Genomic DNA, 22,864 nt, shown 5'->3' on the forward strand with positions numbered 1-22,864 from the left:
ATATCACCAACAGAGCACCTGAGATGTAAGCAGGAGCTCAACAATAGTAGTATATTGTACTGCTTGGCATATCCTCCCATGGAGCAGGAAGCAGTTGAGAATTATTGTCTTAAAAGAACATAGCTGGAAGCTCTTGGCTGTATGCTCTGCTCTACATCAGAAGTGGCTTTCTCTTGTGGTTCTATAACAGAATCTCCTCCAAGCCAAGCAAACTGCTACAGACCTTGCAGAGCTTCCCTTCTCCCATTACAAATTCCATCAGTCACAGACTGGTATAATTAAGGCTGCAAACATGAGTGTGGAGCACAGATGTTTTTCCTAGGTCCTCATGTGGGTTTAGTCAGTAGACACTGACTCTCTTCTCTTAAATGGTATTTTACATTCTCTTTAGATAAAGACCACAGAGTGAAGTCAGAATAGAAGGTGATGATAACTAAATTAAAAATTCAGTTTCTGAATCATGTCTCTTCCACTAACTATGGTACTGGATGTCCCTGTGCAACGTACAATTCACTAAGCTTCAGTTTCCTTATTTAGAAGAAAGAGAAAATATTACCATACAGATCCTGATAATAACAACAACAGGTAATGTGTAATAAAGACTTACCATATACCAAACAGATGCTACGTGTCTGAATACAAGCTAGTCTTTTATTGTGAGTTCAAAAAATGAAACTCATAAAGATAAGATTAGCTCCCAATACTCGACAACAAGGAAGTATGTGGAGCTAGAAAACCAAGTCTGGTATTACAACTCTATAACCTGTAGTTTTAACATACTGTCTATCTCTTAAGCCTGCATTCAGTCCATCAGCATTCTCACTTGCTTGTCATCTTTCCTTTCTCTATATGTATCTGTTGCTGGCAAGGCCACCCCACCCACCACCACAATGAACGACAGCTCCTTTGAGCCTGAAGACTGATACTTACAGTGGTGGTCAGCTTGCCTCCGTTCTTCTGCACATACTGGATGGAATCATGGATGGTTGAAAAGAGTCCGAGCAGCACATTCTCCATGTCGTAGATTCTGTACATGCCGTTCACGAGCTCTTCAAGAGACAGAATGTATTCTCTCCAGTACTTGTCGATCTCTACCACACCTGCCATACAGCCTTGCATGACCACATTGCAATAACCACCACAAGGTTTGACCATCATCAGTCCCTGGCAGTAAGAGCAGTACCACATTCGGGTGAGCATACGGCCACAGTCCTTACTAAACTTGAGGTGGTCGGTGGTGTTGATTACTTCAATTCCGAGGTTCAGGGCCTGAAGGAAGATTCTAGTAACTTGCAGTGACTTGGAAACCTGGGTCATAATAAGCTTGGGGAAACTGCCAAATACTTTCAGGTCGCGTCTTGCTCCTCGGAGGCACTCGTTGATGTCTAATACTGACTCGGGGAGGCCTGGGTTCATCATCTGGGTATAGATGACTGGAAAGAGGCTGTCGAACAATTCATTGACCATATCATCCACATTGATATCAGAACCCAAGATGTAGAGAGACACATCTGTGAAAAATTCACCGACAAACTCAAAAGCTTGTGGAGTCAGGCTGGGGTAGTTATTCTTGAACATGGCATTGGTGTAGTTCTTGGCATGGCGAACAACAATTTCAAAGGCCTCTGTAAAATAAGAGAAAAAGATATGCCCAAAAATTAAAACATGAATTTGATATGCCTCTGTTGCTTTGGTGATTAAGATCCATGTGCCTTTAATAATTGACTTACATTCATTGCTGGTATTACCTATATTCTGTAGTTATTTGCTTCCATAAATCAATTTTCCTCTCTGAATGTGAAGTCTAAATCTTGATGTGCACATAAATTCTTAAACATAGAAATTGTATTTCAAATGACAACTGCTAGGATTCAGTTAACATTTCATTTCATGAAAATATTGATTAAAGATTGAGAAATTATTTTCTTTCATTGATTCACTCAGTTAAAAGATTGTATTTAAAGACATTTCATTTTTAGACAGAGATAAATATTTCACAACAGACAATATACCATATAAACTCATGTAGCAACTGGAGCCTGTTCAAACCCAGAGGAGAAGCAAGTTATTAGCCAAGAACAAAAGATAACCAAAGTTTAATTATTTGGGGTAGACTTTCTTCAAATAACTTTAAAGGCAATCTGACAGACTGCCAGACCTGGAAAAGGTATTCATTCACTAAGTGGGTATCTGGCTGGAAAGAAAAATCCATACACTTATCTGTACATTTGCTATTGACAGTAACCACAGCTGAACATCTGGGAGGATAAATGCTAAGCGTCTCTGGTAAGTTCAACTTCCACATGGCTTGGAAGCCTCATCCAGTCTACAGAGACCACAAATTCAAGATTACATCTGCTGTTTCAGCCCCTTGGCATAAAGCCCAATTAGTGTCACTGCTTTGAAAGAAAAAAAAAGTAGTAATGTGTCATGCCATTTTCCACAAATCAAAATATTCTAGATTCATGTTATCACAAATAACTGGAGTGTTACATTTATATGTGAAAAGAAGTAAAAGATTTAAAAAAAGAAAGGAAAGAGTTTAAAAACAAACGAAACTTGTCAAGCTTCCTGATATTTTACCTTAGTACTTTCAGTTCCTTCCAAAATGCAAGGATCCATGACAGATGTACTCTAAATGATGCCAATTCATGAGCCTTGAAAATTCAAATTATTACTACCTCCAGACTACTAGAGAGACTATGTTCCTTGGGATCACTTAGCCCAACATTTCAGTCATCTGTGGCAGAAGTGAGCTCTAGACTGAACCACTGCCATCTGCCCTAGATCCCTCACAAGGTAGTACTCACTCCTTAGCTTCTTCCCTGGAGTTCGCCACATGCCCAGCACTGTTGGAGAGGTGCCAGAGTAATTCTAAAGAGTTTCCAAGTCCACGAGAGACCAAAAATAAATTTAAATTAGAACTTAGCCATCTACAAAGGTTTTTGAGAATATGTGGACTGGCTATTGGTCTGAGGATGGCGCTTGTACCACTGAGAGGTACTAGTGTTTTTGATCCCTTCCATTTTGCAAGTCTGTGATGACGGAGCACATTTTTCCATTCTATCAATCACTCCATGCTCACTTGTGTGCTTTCTATTCTTTAGAACGGTAAATGATTCCAAGAAACTTTGCCTTATAACAGTCTTCCTAGCTACACCTGTTACTTTCCATTGTTGAATCTAAAAGTTGAATGCTACTTTGTGGTTATCTAGCCCACGTAGTGCAAAGGGCCAGTCACTTAATTACTTATAACCATCAGAAAATTGATATTCTAGATTACTCACTCATTTTAACTCTAGGTAGAAATATAGCATTGTGTCTTGGGCTTGCTGGGTGCTATGGGCATGACATAAGCTAAATGGAGATCACTGATAAACCATTCGTGTCTCAGAAATAAACATTCACGAGTAGCCAAGCACAGTGGTTCGCTATTATAATCCAAACATTTGGGAAACAGAGACTGGGGATCTGCTCCAAGTTCAAGGCCAGTGTGTCCACACAAGAAATCCCAGATGAGCCAGAAATACACAGTGAGACCTTATCTCAAAAAGAAACATTTACAGGTGATATAGAAGATTACAAGTCACATAAAAGAACATTTTGATGGTTACTTCTTATAACAATCTTCTGAATTTGGTATTATCAACCCTAATTTAATAGATAATGAAACCAAGTCTCAGTAGAATGGACATATTTCCCCAAGGTTACACTGCTGCAAAGTAAACATAATTCCAGCCAGTGTCTCTAAGTGATGGGTACACCCTAGCTGCCCTCAAACTTAGAGTCTGCAACACATTCTCAAAAGTCTGTGTAGAAAGTTAAGTTCTATTTTAAACTCATCATTTCCCATCGACTTCCTCATCTCTGAATGAAAATGTACCAGAAGAAATTGAAGCCCAAAGACCAATAAAGCAGAGCGACACTTTCACCTTTGCCTTGGGGCAGCATGAAGTAAGAGACAGAAGGCAGCTTTGCAGACAGGTTACCCCTATAGAGCTCAATCATCCAGGGCACTCGGAAATGAATTCTCTGGGAAGCAAAGTTTACCTGAATTGTGGTACACTCATTCTCTAATATAAAAGATACACGGCAGGAAAAACCCACAGATTCTCCTGCCAATAACATTTCTTTGTAAAAGTTCTGTTGCCAGCACTGCAGGATCAATAGAAAAAGAAAATTACAGAAGATCATGAACTCCTCTACAGAAACAACAACATATATTGCAGGAGGAAAGGGCAGGGGTCCACAGTGAACATCCAGCTCTCACGTGCTGTCTACAGCAGAGTCTGCATGTCAGAACAAACAACACAGCCCTGCGTTTTGCCCAGGTCTCTCGCTTCTGTATCTCGCTTCTGCTGCTGCTGGCAGCAGACCAAAATACAAGGGCTCGAGTAAAGCTTTCACAGGGAACACGAGGTACAAAGTGATTCTTGGCTTTCTTCAGTCTCTTGAGGGTTCAAGAAATCAAGTCAGGGATAGGAATAACTGCAAGGAAGTGTGAGTCCATTGACACCATAGTCTAATAATCATGCCTATAGCTAGAGATGATTTCCTTCTTTCTCTTTCCTTGGATGAAGTGAGCAAATCTAGTGGCATCAGAGCTATCATGAAGAATTTGTCCTTCGAACATCCACCAACTTTAAAATCTACAGATGGAAATAAATGGATTTAATAAACAGATAATATGCCCAGATAAGAAAAGCCTCCCTTTTCTTTTTGTTATCGCATTTTTATTAACTTATTGTGCATACATATGTATGTGTGTGCACACAATTGTGCTGTGGCAGGCTTGTGGACATCAGAGGACAACTAATGGGAGTCAGTTCTCACATTTCACCATGGAAGTTCCGGGAATCAAGATCAAATTCAAGTTCTCATAGGCATAAGCATCTCACCAGCCCAATCTCCAGAGTTGTAAATGTTTGCAGCATCACCATCCTGACCACCACACATGCTAGACTTGTCAATATTCTTCTTAACTTTTGATGCTCAATGACAGACACAGTTCTCCAGATATAGTTTTATGGGGAAAGTGTAGGGACTCTCTTTAAATGGTTCAAGAACCTCTTCTACTTAAGCACCCCCAAGATATATAGTCTGTCATTGCAGCAGAATGGCTATCTTTAGTATATGATGTTGGTGTTCCTGCATTTAGACCTACACTAAAAGAAATGGGCTTTTATTTGCCTTCTTGCTAGTCAGCTGAGTATATTTTTTTTTAAAGGAGAATATACTTGGGGTTGAAAGACAAGAAAAATAAATGAACCATGGAATCCCTTTCAAGGTCTGTAGAATGAGCAATTGTTATAGAAACCAGTTCTTTTTTTCAAAGCAGTTTTCTCAGCACTGTAAGGATAGCCACTACGTTATGAGATTTTTTTTAATGTTACAAGGATGAATACTTTGTAATGGCTTGGATTGAAAACAAGCCTCATTTTCGACTACAGGTGCTTGGATGGAAAAAAAACCTAACTTTTCCCAGGCACCTGCAAGGAACATGTCAGAATCCATGGTAAACATGCATATACCCACCCTCTATGTAACTGTCATAACTTCATGGGTTTGTAATCATCTTTATTTTACTGGGTAGGAAACTGAGGCTCAGAGGCAATATGGTCCACACAGGTAATATTTCTAGTTCAAGACCTCAATTTAAAAGCAGAGACATTTAGTCTTGAGTAATTGCTAGAGGCTGAATGTGCATTAGTTCAAGAGGTGAAAATTCTCAGAGGATGAGGAGACAGCTTGGTTGGGGAAGGGCTTGCTATGAAAGCATACGAATCACAGTTCAATCCCCAGAAACTATGTAAAAAAATCTGGGCATAACGAAATGAGTTTGTAACCACATTGCTAGGAAGGTAGAGTCAGGAAGATCCCTGGGGCTTGCTAGACAGGCTTCTTGCTCACTTGGTGAGCAATGAAAGACCAATGAAAGTCTCCAAGAAGGAACAAAGAAAGAAACCAAAAATAGAACAAATATGCAGACAAACAAAAACCCCACAAAAAGAATATGGATGATGCCTGAGGGATGACTACCAAGGTTGAGCTCTGCTTCTACATTCACACATGTACACACACACACAGACACACACACACACACACACACAGACACACACACATACACACACACATACAGACACACACAGACACACACACATATAGACACACACACATACAGACACGCACACATACAGACACACACACATACAGACACACACACATACAGACACACACACACCCACACCCCCCACACAACACAGACACACACCCATACCCACACCCACACACCCACACCCCCACACACACACACAGAGAGAGAGAGAGAGAGAGAGAGAGAGAGAGAGAGAGAGAGAGAGGTTACAAACTCTTGAGGTCCCAGACTTCTAGAGCTGTCTTACATCTCTGCATTTTACTCTGAGAAATGACACAAAGTTTTCACAGTGGGGAGTCCAGAAAACTAAAACTCACCTTTTGAATAAAGGAAAAATTAATTAACTCACATATTCATCATAACAAATATCTACCTTTCAAGGGACAGGACTTTTTCACATAACTGAAGAAAATGTTTAATAACTCAGCCTCCTCTAGCTTTCCCATCATACCTAAGGGGAAAAGAAGGGCTAAGGAAACAGTAACACAGTGCAGTTGGTCATTACATTGTAGACAATTTACACACCCCTTATCTTAGCGTAGCATCAGTGCATTGAAAGCGGAGTAACAGTGCAGCACAATAGAGAGTGATATAAGACACAAATACTATTTGAGAAAGAGTTCTTACGGCCTGTGAGATGGCTCAATGTGTAAATGCATTTGTCACACAAGTCACGTGACCTGAGAACAGTCCTTTGAATCCACAGTGGAAGAAGAGAACTGAGTCCTAGACGTTATCCTATGACACATGCCCAGATATGTGTGCACCCATGAACATATCATACACTCTATAAGAATACTTAAAGCAAGGGGTTGGGGATTTAGCTCAGTGGTAGAGCACTTGCCTAGCAAGCGCAAGGCCCTGGGTTCAGTTCCCAGCTCCAAAAAAATAAATAAATAAATAAAGAATACTTAAAGCAATATTTAAAATAACAAATAAAATATTCTTGGAGAAACTTGAAGCCAATATGAGAAAAAGTAGTAAAAGACATTTGAAGAAAGTGATGTCTTTAGCTATAGTCACAGCTACAGCATACATTAAATACCCCAGCCTCCTGGCCCGATTAACATAAAATTCACATTAAAAGTATATTTATTAAGTTAGCAAGCATAAGTCAAGTGAAAGGGCAAGGAAAACCAGGCACAGTTTGAAGAGAGAAAATCATTATGGCACCCATGTTTTGTTGTGGTATAGAATAGGCAAGAAAATCTGGGTGGTTTAAACTCAGAGATGAAAACTCTAACCATTGTCAAAAGGAAATGCTAGGAATCAGATGCACTGAGCCTTAAATGAACCACAGCTTTCATAGGCTTTCACATATACTAGACACAACTGCGGAAAGAATCAGTAAGCTTGAAGAAAAATCAGAAACTTTACAAACTGAAATGGGGGAGAGAAAGGAAAGACGGAATGAGAATAGCTAAAAATTAGAAGAGGAATTTTCAAAATGTGAATCGTGTCGAACTCGAAGAGAGGAGAAAGGATTCTTGGGCAGAAGTATCTGAAGACATCATGAACAAGATCTTTCCAAAATTCTGGAGATAGCACTCATGCCTAGGAACTCAAAGAGCTAGGTGAGTGGAAATGAAACTGTCAAAGCAGAGGCCGGCATTTAAACTACCAGAGGTAAACCTTGGAGGAGGCTGTGGACTCAGCAAGGACAAAAATTCATCAACCTCACCAGAATCAACGCCAGCAAGCAGGTTAGCAGAAGGGTTAACAGTGAAAAGAAGGAATCCTAGTGCTGTACAGCTCCATTGACATCAGCTTCTCGCCTTAAGAAGCGAAACAGAAATAAGAACTCTGGTAGACAAAAGTGAGAGAGTTTGTCCCTGGTAAGACTGGCAAAAAAAACAGTAAAATCAATTATAATTACTGATTTTGAAGAATAGGAAAGAAAGTGGAAAGGAGAGAGGGTGTCAATAGTGAATGAAGAAGATAAAGTATTTCTTGTTTGTTTTTCTTTTCTTTTTTTTTTTTTTTTTTGGTTCTTTTTTCCGGAGCTGGGGACCGAACCCAGGGCCTTGTGCTTCCTAGGTAAGCGCTCTACCACTGAGCTAAATCCCCAGTTCGTTTGTTTTTCTTAATTGATCAGTATCTCAGTGATAGAGCACTTTCCCCAGCATTGGTGGATACTGGGTTCAATTCGAAGCACCAGTAAATGAATGAGGGAATGAATAAGTAAGTGAATAAATATACAAATACAATTCCACACTAAGAAAATCAACAGCCCACTTGGAGAATCGGCAAAATAGCCAAACAGCTGCTTCCCCGACAAAGAGTCAAAAATTCCAGACAAATAGAGAAAAGATTGTCAATACCATACATCTTTAGGAAATTAAAAATTAAACTTATAATGAGATGCTACTATGCAGGCGTTAGAATGGTTAAGTCATAAAATGGACAATGCCAAATACTGTATGGGTGTAGAGCAAGAACATACACTGGGCTATCTAGTGGGAATACAATATGCTACAACAACGTTACATGATGGATAGGTAGTTTCTTGCAAAAACATTTTTCATGTTATCCAAAGATTGTACATGATCTTTCTTTCAAATTTAAACCTATTTGAAATAAAATCTATTAATTTTTTTAAAGTACCAGAACTGTAGAATTCAGTCTTTGATGGAAGTAGTCATGAGAATCAGTAAACACACTTCAGTAACTCCCTCTTTTTCCCTTCAATCTGCGTTGACATTTTGTTCTTGAAAAAGGGAGTTTTAGCATACAGTAGATGCCATATGACATCAATATAATGTTAGTTGGGAAACTGCAAAAAGTTAATGGGCCAAAACACCCAAACAGGTAACACGTTTCAGTTATTTTTGAATAGTAAATGATTTTTTTTTGAAAACCAGCCACAGAGAAACAGAAAGTTTACATTGCAAATAAGGCTTTTTTATTTTAAAAACAATCATAAAGAAGACGCTAAACGCTGCAGTTCCATTTCTATTGTATTTTCCTGGTGCTTTCCAATTCACATTCATTTAACCAGAACTAACTAAGTTTAAAAACAAATTGCTACTAAATATAAATCATTTATTTGTGCAGTTTATAAACCCACATAATCTCTGTTTTTACCTTTCACACAGCAGGGTTCAAAATATAAGGAAAATCAACTAGCAGTAAAGAAATATTTGAATGACAGAACAAAAGAAATCTATTTTTTCATGGGTTATTACATGTCTCATTAGAGAGAAGTGAAAGATAGATTAGATAGGCAGACAGACAGAGGGATAATGGTGGATGAATGGATGGCTAGACAAGTAGATGAAAGAATGGATGGAGAATGACTAGACAGACAGACAGACAGACAGACAGACAGACAGACAGACAGATAGATAGATAGATAGATGGGATAGATAGACTCATAGAATTTCCTCCAAAGGCTATTACAAACTAGAGAAGACAATTAAAATGATTTATTGCAAGGGTCCTCAGAAGCAAGAAGTGAAAATCTGTACTAGAAAATTTATGAGTCTGCAACAGTTGACCACACTTTTGCCCCATTAGTCCAATTAGTTCTTATCATTTACTGTCCATTAGTTTTCCTGAACAACTAGTTTGCTTTCACTGTCTGGACTCTGTGAGTCATGTAACTCATAATTTTTCCCTCCTCACATTTATGACTTGAAAGCTTACAGCTAAATTTATAGCCTCCCTCTATCAAGCATAATAAACTTCATGTCATGTGTTTTGTGTCATAACCTTACTCCCTCCATCTTTCCCACCTGTATTTTCCACTGGCTTGAGGGTGCCTGGGTGTTTTAGTTACAGTGCACCTCCTAGTTATTACGTACACTCTGGAAATTCTTTGGGAAACAAACAAGTAGGGGGATAAGAACACCGAGAAAGGCAGACAAAATATCATTTCAATCATACAATTTCACGTCTGCAGTGGCAATTATTGAAGTGCTCCCACTTAGTAAATGGGTGATGCCCTTTCAGGAACTCATTAGCAGATGCTGTCCTCCCCAGCAGCTGTCAGAGTCCTCTCTTTACACTTCTTTTCCCAACAACTGAAAAACTGGAGTTAAATGTACCTACCAACGGTAAAATGCAATAGGCTTTAGTGTGAGTAGCTTCAACAGGGCTAGCAATGTGTATGTTCATATGGGATAAGACATTCCTGGGAAAGCAGACAGAACAGTGTAGGAGTGACACTCACTAGAAGAGTGTTAATTTATTCTTTAAAACAGGAAATCGAATGCTATCCAAAGAAGGAAAGTCCTATAGTTTCTTCACGAATTCTCATGGTAAATGGTGAAGGCTTGCTCACTGAGTCATTACCTTAAAGACTCTGAGGAAAAGGTGCTTCTCCAGAAACTATGGCAGGGTACATAGATTACTGGATACAATTAAATGGCTTATGTTTTAACTGGACCAAAAGATCCATTATGTCATATTCTAGGTCTGGTTCTTGTCTCCTCAACTTCTGATGATTTTGCATTATGATCCATTATCATGATTCATAAATCAAAGCTAAACTTGCTAACCTAAGCTTAGAAAAATAAAAATATGCCTTTTAAGGCTAGAAGATACTTAATGAAAGGTTCTGTTCCATTAAGAGGGTATAGTGTCATTTAAAGGTTGGCATGGAAGCATTCTGGTAGTGACTTTAGCTAATGAGACTTTCTGCTCAATGTAACTTAAATTATTGCCATAAAGAACAAATTACCTAGAGGATCTTATGTGTTGTTAGACCAATTAGCATGTATGTTTTTGTACTGTTTTCTTCTGTAATTGCTTAGACATTGAACTACCATTCTAAGGAAGGTCAATTGTCAATGGTTTATGCAACTTTTTCTTCTCCTTTTAAACACATTTTTTTCTTATTTTTACTTTATGTATAGAAATGGTTTGCCTGCACGTATGTCTGTGTGCCTGCTGCCCACAGGTGCCAGAAAAGGCCAGCAGACCTAGTGGGACTGGAGTTATACACAGTTGTGAGCTGCCAAGTCAGCTCTGGAAATAAAACCCAGGTCCTCTGGGTTAAGAGCAACAATTGCTCTAAACAACTGAGCCATCTCTCTACCCAACCCTTGTTCTTAAAGAGAATCTTGTCTGCAACTTGCTGATACAGATCTTTATAGAATTTTGCATTGCCACCGGTAATTTACAGCCAAAACTTTAGTAATATCCAAGCAACAGGCTGCTCTTCCCTACAGGTACTGGAATGAACAGCCCCTCTTTACTCCCACCAGTAACCAAAAGTATCGAATCTGCGTTGCCTTAAAAGCTACACATGCATAACCTTCTGAAAGAATAAATTTGTACATTAATTCAACAGGTATCTCACTGAGCCATCCATAGAACAATATTCTATGCAGTTTTTACAGAGAGCCACAAGATGTGTTTGTTCTCTTATGTAAGAAGAGACTGATTTGTGATATGTGACCCTAAAACCTAAAATTTATTTTTCTTCCTGTCCCTCATGTCATATGACCAATCCAGATTCCAACTCTATTGGCACCTAAACGACCATAGGCCCTGTCATTTTGTGATGTTAGCAATATTAAATATTCAACAAATGCCCATAAACCAAAGAATATTTATGAGTTATTTTAGTTGTTTCATTAGACTGACTGCATTATTTGTATAAATATATGTTTCATTTGATACTGAATGGATACTATCTGCTAGTTTGGAGGAAGCTCACAAAACTGCATGATCCCTAAAGGCTTGGAATAGTCAGCTATGATAAAATAATACATGGCCTCTCTATGCTTGAAAACACAAAACGCTGTGTATACATGTTCCTTTGTTCTATGACTCTTTCATAGCTTAAATATACACAGCATATAGGTTACTAAGTCACCATGACTCATATGTAAAGCACCTCACATCACTTCAGATGTAGGAAATCAGTACTCTGTTTTAATTTTCTCCCTCCTTCTCCATCGCCGAAAGGCAGTGTGTGTATGTGCACTGGTGCATACATGTAGCCAAGGGAAACATTATTATCTCAATTTCACACATGAGCTAGCTGAAATTAAGACGGGATCTAAGTCATACAGCTACATGGTTCATAGTAGCAGTAATGGAACACAGGACTCTTGGCTATGTGTACAATGTTGGTACATTGTCCATCTTCTTCAAGGATAAAGATTCCATGCCACTTGAAGGGAAGCTTCGGGAATAATGAGTAAGGGCCTAACAACTTGGCATCACTTATTGTGCCAGACAATGCCGCAAGCATTTTATGTGAATTAACCAATATCATTATCAAAACGTCCTTATAAGGAGTGTCTACTGCTGTCTCATCTCTAAGGGAAGAAGGGCTGAGAATGTGAATTCATGCAGCCTGAACCCAGAGATTACCAAACCAGTAGGCGTTACTGCCTCGAAAGATATATGAGACTGCGTGCCACTCAGATATAAGGACCTACAGCCAGATTCCCTAGGACTCACACGAAACAAGATGTGGTAGCACAGAAAGAGGGAAGGCAGGGACATGCGACTCCTCAGAAGCTCGTGAACCAAGTCACCAACAGCAAACAACAACAAAGAGACGCTATCTCAAATGAGGTGGAAAGAGACAGCTAACCTGCAAATTTGTTCTCCGACCTCTACACATGGGACATAGCAACGCTATAGCATGCTTATCTGCTCTTTCCCAACACAGAGAAAGAGGATGAATCTGTGTGTCACAGACTGTGTACATTTCCGTTTGCTTTGCTGTTGGTTGAACTCAAAATAAGTTTAATGCTTCAGTTGCTTGGCTACACTGAATCTACTGAGTAGCTGAGAAAATAATTCCATGATAAGGGGAAAATGTGAGGAGTACAGCACAGCAGACCCATTCCAACTACTTATACAATCATTTCTTTAGAAATGTACTGCCTGTCATGCCTTATACTTACAATGAAATGGAAATTAGAAGAAAATCAGCAAAAAGGGGATTATTTGTGTGAGCATGGAAATCTCAGGGCTCTGTCATAGGCATAAAATTACGGTATTTAATTGAAGAGCTAGTCTTTGTTAAAAAGAAATAAGTCAGGTCTTCTCTCAAATTACAGTTCCTTAAAGGGACTACTGACAGAATGGCCAGAATCATGACAGTTTTTGAATGCTCGGTCTCTAGAAGACAATGAAAACTGGAGTATTTGTGAGTCTTGGAGGAATTCTAGAGCCTGTTCTGATGAGCTCAGATGAGAGAGAGAGAGACAGAGAGAGAGAGAGAGAGAGAGAGAGAGAGAGAGAGAGAGAGAGAGAGAGAGAGAGAGATACTCAGATGCATTCTCTGGCACCAGTCTTAGGATGAGAAGTGCCACTCCTGCCAAGGTTAAGGGCAGGTAGTATATCTTTCCTGTGAGCTTGTCAAAGAGATGGAATTTTGATTTAGAAAATTGCCCTTATATTCTGTAAATATTAGTGTTCTTGCAGAAGATCAAGGTTTGGTTCTCAGTACACATACAATAGCTCACTGCAGCCTGTTATTACAATTTAAGGGGAACTAACGCCCTCTTCTGGCCTCTTGGGGGACATCCAGGCACACATAAAGTCCTCTTACCTATGGGCAGGCAAAACATGCATACATGTTAAAATAAAATAAATGAAATCGTTTTTAAAGGTCAAATCTTTAGAAGTGGAGAGTAAAATTGTGGATGCTATATACTGGGTGAGAGCAAAAGGGAGACGTTGACTAAGAGGTACAAACTTTCAATTATATAAGGTGAAAAAAGTCCTAGGAATACAACATATAGAATACAGTCTGTAGGAGAACTCACCAAGAAAGTAGACCTTTTGTTTTAATTATAAAACGACAATAAATGAAGAAAGTAGAAAAGATTTTGAAGGAATGGATATACTTAGGGTATAGACTGTAAGCATGGATTTATGGCTGTGCACTTATATCCAAATTAAGCTGGAAACCATGCTCTCTGTATGTCAATTGTGCACCAGTTAAATGAAAAATACAGTACCATTGTGATTGAGAAGCTAGGACATCAAATCCATCTAGGCCTGAGTCACACAGTAATTGGTACTTCTTCACACCAAATCAATGGAGGCTGTGCTGCTACCTGAGTTATTGGCTGTAGCAATTATCAGAGGCTTTAGCCACTGTCTAAGCAACCTTAGAAACAAGTGTCAAGATATTAGTTGGACCCAGGAAGAATGGTTCATGCCCGTAATCCCAACACTTGGGTGCTAAGGCAGGAGAATCGGGAGTTTGAGACCAGCCTCAACAGTACGATGAGTTGGAGGCCAGCCTGGGATGTATTAGACTCTGTCTTTAAAAACATAAACCCCACCAAAAGAAACGAATTAGAAAAATGTCTTTAATTAAACATCCAATTGTTTGTTTTTAAAAGACACAACGTTTCTTAAGACACCAATGTATAACACAAAGGTCACAGCCTTGTGAAAACATGCCATGTGCCTTGCACCTGGGAGCTCATCACCTTCCTCACAAAGCAATGTCTCAGTTGTCTATACTGGACTGTGACGAGTACTACCTGTGAGGTTAGTAAGCACAAACCAGGTGGCCCTATGGGATTTGATCCTCTAAACAACTTTGGGCAGTTGATGACAGTAACAAAAGGTAGAAGTGGGCTTAATACAAAGTTAGGAAAAAAGAAAGGAGATGCAGCAACTACGTAATCATAACTGAGAAGAAAAGGGGTGTGGTCAGAAATAGAAGCAGCCACTCTCCCTTCTTTATATTGTCTGAACAGCCCCTTGTATCCATTGTACCGATGCTGTACTCTTGGAGAAAGTCCCAGCTTCTGTGCTAAAATCAGGATAGCAGACACCTAGTACTGCCTCTGATTTGCAAGGTTATAAGCAAGGACATTTTTTTTTATTCCATTTATCACCAAACTTCTAAATAAACTCTAAGTCATTATCTGCATAACACCAAAGACCATGATTTCGAACTGTCTCGGCCAAGCCTCGAAACTGAGCTCAGCAGATCTTCCTGGCAGCAAGATGTTTTTCTTTTTCCCAAAATTCCACCCCAGTAGCTCCATTAGCTCATCTGGTTTTGACTCCTTAGCGTTACAGTTCATAGTCTTTATAGTTCTGTACAGACGAATCTCTGCTGTGGGCCGGTGGGCAGGAGGGAGGGAAGGGCGTTGTGTGCCTTTATGTGCAGGACATAGGATATTTGTTCGTAGACATGCTGTAGGACCGTTATATATTTGTAGTCCTAAGACACGAACAAATGCAACTGAGTGAGAAATCAGACCTGCATTTTTGGGTAACTCATTTTTGAGAATTTTCTCTCATTTCAAGCTATTTCTGGTGATGCTTAAAGCCTTAACAACTGCTGGAGACAAAAGTTCAGGTAGTACTAAATCAGAATTCTGTTGGTTTGGTGCTAAAATATGTACCAATGACTTCGTTATTCAGGACAAGTGAGATTGGGTAGGTGATCTACTGTCCAGATCCCAGTGGCTGCTGTACTTTTCACTTTGTTGAGGAGTATTTGGCATACATAAAGCATATGCTTGGAACTTAATTTTCTCCCTCTTCACTACCTTATTCCTTGCCCCATGGGCACAATTTGCTATTTAAATCTGAAGGGAATAGGGGGAAAAAAAGGATTAAATCAGGGAAAAATAGTTCAATCTAGAAAGATGGACAAGGGAAGTCTTACATTTATCTATGGGAAAGGAGATCCAACGATTTTTTTCATGCCAGCACCATTTCTGTGTGTACTCAGTGCACTGACACTTTCTGGGTTCAAAGGCAATAGCTCCCAAATTACTGAGAGGCCTGGGTACTGTTTTAAAATAATGCTGGGAGCGAGCTGATGTCTAAAGTGGCTTTCTGCCAAAGGGACCTTTGCCATAGTGCTGCATTCGAGGGGGATTATTTTAAATGGGCATTAAAAAACTGGCCCATTGCTGTAATTTGGCAATATGCCTGGAAAAGGGCGATTTTGAGATTGGGTGTTTTAAACAGAATCGCTAAAAATACAGCTACAGTTGCCTTCCCTAATGAAGTCTTCTGCTCCTGTTGCTTAGCACTTTTCTTAACCACGCCGGGGGGCCCACTTGTGCAGGCTTAAGGGGGTGGGCTGTCCTTGATTCCAGCAAAAAGAAGACACAATGGACTGTTGCCTCTTCAGTGGACAGCACTAAGGTCAGACCCAAGCTATCACTTTCAAATCACGGGATCTGAGGCAGTAGAGTTGACATCACTGAGAATTCTGTCTTGATTGAAAAAGAAAGCAATCCCTTCAATAGGTTTATTGTTCAAGTCAGAGACTAAGAGATGAACTGAAATTCAAATTTGTCATTTAAAAAAAAAATCACAATATGGGTGTCAATAAAGTCAGAACCTCTTAGCCCAGAATGGCCCAAACCAGAGAAGTCAATTCCATTGTTTTCTATTCTTTCTTGGGATACAAATCATCTGAGCTCAGAGGGCAATAGGAAATGGTGGTGCTGTACTGTTCTAATTCACCCTGACACCGATGTTTCATTGGAATATTGATGCAAATGATGGTCAAATCAGCCTTGTAATGCGCCAATAATTACTTTGTCTGCCCTGGCTCTTTGAACGTTTCCAGAGATCTTACTGTAGAACAAGGGATGGATGCTCATGTGCCAACCAATTCTAACAGACTTCTTTCCACACGTCCCTGGCTCTCTGCAGTGGCCTTGCTCTCCTTCCCTTCTATCTCTGAAAGGATGCCAGACAGAGGGCACTGAACATTCCCATATAAAAAAGAAAGAAAGAAAGCTTACCTGTCAATTCTCAATCCTTGTTTAAGTACAGTGGCCAGGTGAGAACGTTAATTTGCTTGAACATAGGTAAGTGAGGAATGATGCCAAAACCAAGACTACTGCATGGTGTCAGTGCATACAAACAAAGAGATTCACACGAACCGTGCTCACAGGGGGCAATGTTTAGAATTTTTAAATGCCCAGGGTTTGGAGGCTCAGAACCCAAATTCACTGCACCCCGTGGATATGTATAACTAATAACTCTATTTCGATCTAACATAAAATGTATTAGAAAGTCCTCAAGTTTTGACAATCTTCCAGGGTGTTTGAACCCATAGCATTAAATCCCCCTAAAGCATTAAAAGCTTCCCATCTTGATATTACCTGCAATTCATGTAGGACAAATCTTCAAGGAATCCCCCCACTGTCAACCAACATGGAAAGGAGGTTCCATAATCATCGGATAAATGCTAAGACTTCTTATTCCTTTACAGTGTCTCGTTATGGCATTATATTAATGCGGACCTTTTTTTTTTTTTTTTCCGGAGCTGGGGACCGAACCCAGGGCCTTGCGCTTCCTAGGCAAGCACTCTACCACTGAGCTAAATCCCCAACCCTATTAATGCGGACCTTTAAACTATGATGTTCAAATGATATGATATTTTATCAATAGTTAGGATTTATTGAAGTTACTGTGTTTCAAGCACTATAGTAAGTGAATACATTCTGTCTTTTTATTCTTACAATACTTTATGTAGGCCAATTATAAACATTCCTATGTTGCAGACATGGCCTGAGAGCTAGAAAGGTATTGCTTTTTTCCCCGAAAGTCTTGCAGCTGGACATGCACCTAAATTATTCTGGACTTAAAGTACTGATTTGTGTTTTAATAATCACCTTGTCTGAGCCTTGCACAGAACTCAAGGAGGCCTTTTCTGTCCCTCTGTCCAGTGGGTTGCTCAGTGCATCTGTTTACTTATCTCTTTGACTTTCCCCTTCTCCACATCATGACTAATAGCCCTGATGCCCACACCCAGCTGATATATTCTTCATTCAACTGGGCTAAGAGTATTAATCATACTACAGCCTGGTCCCCCTACCCCGCCCCAAGCTATTAAGTTTGTCTGACTCTGTCTCTATTTGGCTCTTTCTCGGAAATTTGAAAACTAACATTCAGAGAAACATTCACCCACGCTCCAGCCAGCCAGTGTCAGTGCAGCCAGGCATCAACTTTTCAGTTTGTTTTCTGTCTTTGGTCTCCATTAATAAAGAATAATGCTTGAGTATGTTTTCTTTTGTATCTAATCTCTTGAATAGGAATTCGCATAGCTGTTTTTATACCTAACTTCCTGGTCCTTTTGATTCTCTAACGTAATTATTAGATAGTAATTCTGTTTCGCTTATTTTAGAGTCCCCACATACTCCCATGTCCTTGTTAAACAGCACCAGATACACTGAGATGATAGAAACGGTCAGACTGTTACAATCCAAAACGTATACCCTCTAGCTAGACTTCCTCTCTTAATTGTAAAAACACAAACAAAATACAATCCCCCCAACAAGAACAAGGAAAACAAAAAAATTGCAGTATGAAAGATTATAACAAAGCCAAAGACTTTATACATTGACAAAGAAATTACATAACTCTGCATGAACAGTTCACTGTGGAGAGGCATTGCCAGTGCCGAGAGCATCATTTTCAAAAGCGATACCTTGGAAACAGAACCAGAATCCATTAACAAAGCACCTCTAGACATCTAGTAGAAACATGAGTATAACGTCTGATAACTCCAAACATTAGTATGTATTCATTTACAAGTGAAAATTTAAAAGTTTAAGGAAAGATTCATAGCCAGAGCTGGTTTTAATGTGTTATCTGTAGAAAGGATAAGACCAAAGTTAATGGAAAGTAAGAAGCTCTCAGAAGGGAAAAAAAAATTGGTGTGCATGGCAAATGTCAATAAGTGAGTGCAAGGAACAATGGGAAAAGACATCTTTTCTGTCACATCAAAGAGGCCTTTCTGCATCCATGGTACATTGAATGTTTAGAGTTACAGTTGTGGAATTATTAGTAGCTTGATGTGTCTTGAGAGAGAGACAGAGAGAGAGAGAGAGAGAGAGAGAGAGAGAGAGAGAGAGAGAACTGGGGTAATACGATAAGCATAATTCATTGTCATTTCTGAGGAAAACTTCGTCCAAAACAATCTTGTTACACCATGGTATCAACCAAATGGTTGCACCCCCTCCTGGCCTTCTGAGTAATGACACAAAACATTACACAAATGCCAGTCCTTCACAAAACCTTTCTCAAGCATGTGTGGTCCATCCCTACAATGCATAGAACTCCCATGAGCCTTGTTGCTAGCACTAGTAATTATCAACTGTGTTTTAGGCTTTCAACTGGTGTAGGAAAATAAAACTATAGAGGAAGTGGAAAATCATTAAGAAAAAAGCTTCTCCACTATATGTAGCCAATGGCACCCAATCCCCTTCACTTTTATTCATTATTCCTTGTTACCAGTTCATCTCTGAGTCTTTGAGGTTGGATATCTCAAGATTTTTCAGGTCTACCTCCACCTCTTAATCTCCGTATCCACATTGACTGTTGTGCCTCCACCAGAGTTGCTTCCATCCCAAGCTCTTCCTAGTGATAGCCCAAAGGCCAGAAAAATACTAAGTATGGTGCACCCCAATCACAGTCCAGCATGGGTTCTGATTCTTTCACAGACATGAGCATACTAAAAAGATAGTGTGGGGCCTGTGGGACGTATCAGTGGTAAAAGCAATTACAGCTCAAAGTGCAACCCTTGCAGAACGTACATGAAGTTGGACGGAGAGAACTGACCTCACAGGAGTGTCCTCTGATCTTCATACGCTCACTAAGGCATGTGTCACCCCACGCACATCATACCCACACACTAAAAGTGTGCACTAATCATGAAATATTTTTAAATTAGTGCAGAAAATTGACACGTTACTAAACTGAGCCTTAATATTGTATACTCATAAATTCATTTCACAAAATTCTCAAAAAGTTGACAAAAACTAAAAGAATAGATAATTCTTCTAAGGACTGAGATCTGGTTTTCCTGCTCTCACCTCGTTTCAATTCATCCTTTGCTCACCGTACCCATTTCCTTCTTTCTTTAATTCTAAGCCATAAGTAAATTTACAAACCTAGGTGTGTTGTTGCTCCTACATACTGATAACCATACCAACATGATTTCCTAAGCTACCACAACTACTTGATGAGTCTTCTTAATAGAGACTATAGAGGGTGAACCAAAACTGAAAGCAGAATGGGAAAGAATGACTAAGGAATAATAAGTGGGTCTTAATCTGTCAGACACCCCCTCTTTAGCCAGGTGGAGTTGACCGCTAACTTGTCATTCAAACATAGTCTCATAAAACTGTTTTTAATCCCAAACCCCGTGGGAGAGAGACCCCACCGCCTGATCAGGTGGGCACTCCTGAGGCTGCAGAGCGGAGGAGACCACCAACACTGCCCACCCCTGCCCACATCCCTGGCCCAAGAGGCAACTGTATAAGGCCTCTGGGTTCCCGTAGGGGAGGGCCCGGGAGCGGCAGGACCCCTGCGCCTGAGACACTGCCGGAACCTGAAGGAAACAGACCGGATAAACAGTTCTCTGCACCCAAATCCCGTGGGAGGGAGAGCTGAACCTTCAGAGAGGCGGACACGCCTGGGAAACCAGAAGAGACTGCACTCTGTGCACATCCAGGCGCCAGAGGAAAACACCAAACGTCATCTGAAACCCTGGTGCACGGAGGCTCCCGGAAGGAGCGGCACAGATTTTCCCGGTTGCTGCCACAGCGGAGAGGACTTAGGCAGTACCCCACGAGCAAACTTGAGCCTTGGAACCACAGGTAGGACCAATTTTTCCCCTGCAAGAAACCTGCCTGGTGAACTCAAGACACAGGCCCACAGGAACAGCTGAAGACCTGTAGAGAGGAAAAACTACACGCCCAAAAGCAGAACACTCTGTCCCCATAACTGGCTGAAAGAAAACAGGAAAACAGGTCTACAGCACTCCTGACACACAGGTTATAGGACAGTCTAGCCACAGTCAGAAATAGCAGAACAAAGTAACACTAGAGATAATCTGATGGCGAGAGGCAAGCACAGGAACCCAAGCAACAGAAACCAAGACTACATGGCATCATCGGAGCCCAATTCTCCCACCAAAGCAAACACGGAATATCCAAACACACCAGAAAAGCAAGACCTAGTTTCAAAATCATATTTGATCATGATGCTGGAGGACTTCAAGAAAGACATAAAGAACTCCCTTAGAGAACAAGTAGAAGCCTACAGAGAGGAATCGCAAAAATCCCTGAAAGAATTCCAGGAAAACACAATCAAACAGTTGAAGGAATTAAAAATGGAAATAGAAGCAATCAAGAAAGAACACATGGAAACAACCCTGGACATAGAAAATCAAAAGAAAAGACAAGGAGCTGTAGATACAAGCTTCACCAACAGAATTCAAGAGATGGAAGAGAGAATCTCGGGAGCAGAAGATTCCATAGAAATCATTGACTCAACTGTCAAAGATAATGTAAAGCGGAAAAAGCTACTGGTCCAAAACATACAGGAAATCCAGGACTCAATGAGAAGATCAAACCTAAGGATAATAGGTATAGAAGAGAGTGAAGACTCCCAGCTCAAAGGACCAGTAAATATCTTCAACAAAATCATAGAAGAAAACTTCCCTAACCTAAAAAAAGAGATACCCATAGGCATACAAGAAGCCTACAGAACTCCAAATAGATTGGACCAGAAAAGAAACACCTCCCGTCACATAATTGTCAAAACACCAAACGCACAAAATAAAGAAAGAATATTAAAAGCAGTAAGGGAAAAAGGTCAAGTAACATATAAAGGGAGACCTATCAGAATCACACCAGACTTTTCGCCAGAAACTATGAAGGCCAGAAGATCCTGGACAGATGTCATACAGACCCTAAGAGAACACAAATGCCAGCCCAGGTTACTGTATCCTGCAAAACTCTCAATTAACATAGATGGAGAAACCAAGATATTCCATGACAAAACCAAATTTACACAATATCTTTCTACAAATCCAGCACTACAAAGGATAATAAAGGGTAAAGCCCAACATAAGGAGGCAAGCTATACCCTAGAAGCAAGAAACTAATCATCTTGGCAACAAAACAAAGAGAATGAAAGCACACAATCATAACCTCACTTCCAAATATGAATATAACGGGAAGCAATAATCACTATTCCTTAATATCTCTCAATATCAATGGCCTCAACTCCCCAATAAAAAGACATAGATTAACAAACTGGATACGCAACGAGGACCCTGCATTCTGCTGCCTACAGGAAACACACCTCAGAGACAAAGACAGACATTACCTCAGAGTGAAAGGCTGGAAAACAATTTTCCAAGCAAATGGTCAGAAGAAGAAAGCTGGAGTAGCCATTCTAATATCAAATAAAATCAATTTTCAACTAAAAGTCATCAAAAAAGATAAGGAAGGACACTTCCTATTCATCAAAGGAAAAATCCACCAAGATGAAGTCTCAATCCTAAATATCTATGCCCCAAATACAAGGGCACCTACATATGTAAAAGAAACCTTACTAAAGCTCAAAACACACATTGCACCTCACACAATAATAGTGGGAGATTTCAACACCCCACTCTCATCAATGGACAGATCATGGAAACAGAAATTAAACAGAGATGTAGACAGACTAAGAGAAGTCATGAGCCAAATGGACTTAACGGATATTTATAGAACATTCTATCCTAAAGCAAAAGGATATACCTTCTTCTCAGCTCCTCATGGTACTTTCTCCAAAATTGACCATATAATTGGTCAAAAAACGGGCCTCAACAGGTACAGAAAGATAGAAATAATCCCATGCGTGCTATCGGACCACCACGGCCTAAAACTGCTCTTCAATAACAATAAGGGAAGAATGCCCACATATACGTGGAAATTGAACAATGCTCTACTCAATGATAACCTGGTCAAGGAA

General features: G+C 39.9%; 1 protein-coding gene across 1 annotated transcript in view; it reads right to left on the reverse strand.

Moving 5' to 3' along the window:
• Positions 1-22,864, reverse strand: part of Gpc3 (glypican 3) — a 367,829-nt gene that overhangs the window by 157,182 nt on the left and 187,783 nt on the right. The window contains exon 3 of the mRNA NM_012774.2: positions 931-1,625. Coding sequence (NP_036906.2) covers positions 931-1,625 — 695 coding nt within the window. The remainder of the gene's footprint in view (positions 1-930; positions 1,626-22,864) is intronic.

The sequence above is a fragment of the Rattus norvegicus genome, chromosome X, assembly GCF_036323735.1.
Source record: "Rattus norvegicus strain BN/NHsdMcwi chromosome X, GRCr8, whole genome shotgun sequence".
NCBI classification, from domain to species: domain Eukaryota; kingdom Metazoa; phylum Chordata; class Mammalia; order Rodentia; family Muridae; genus Rattus; species Rattus norvegicus.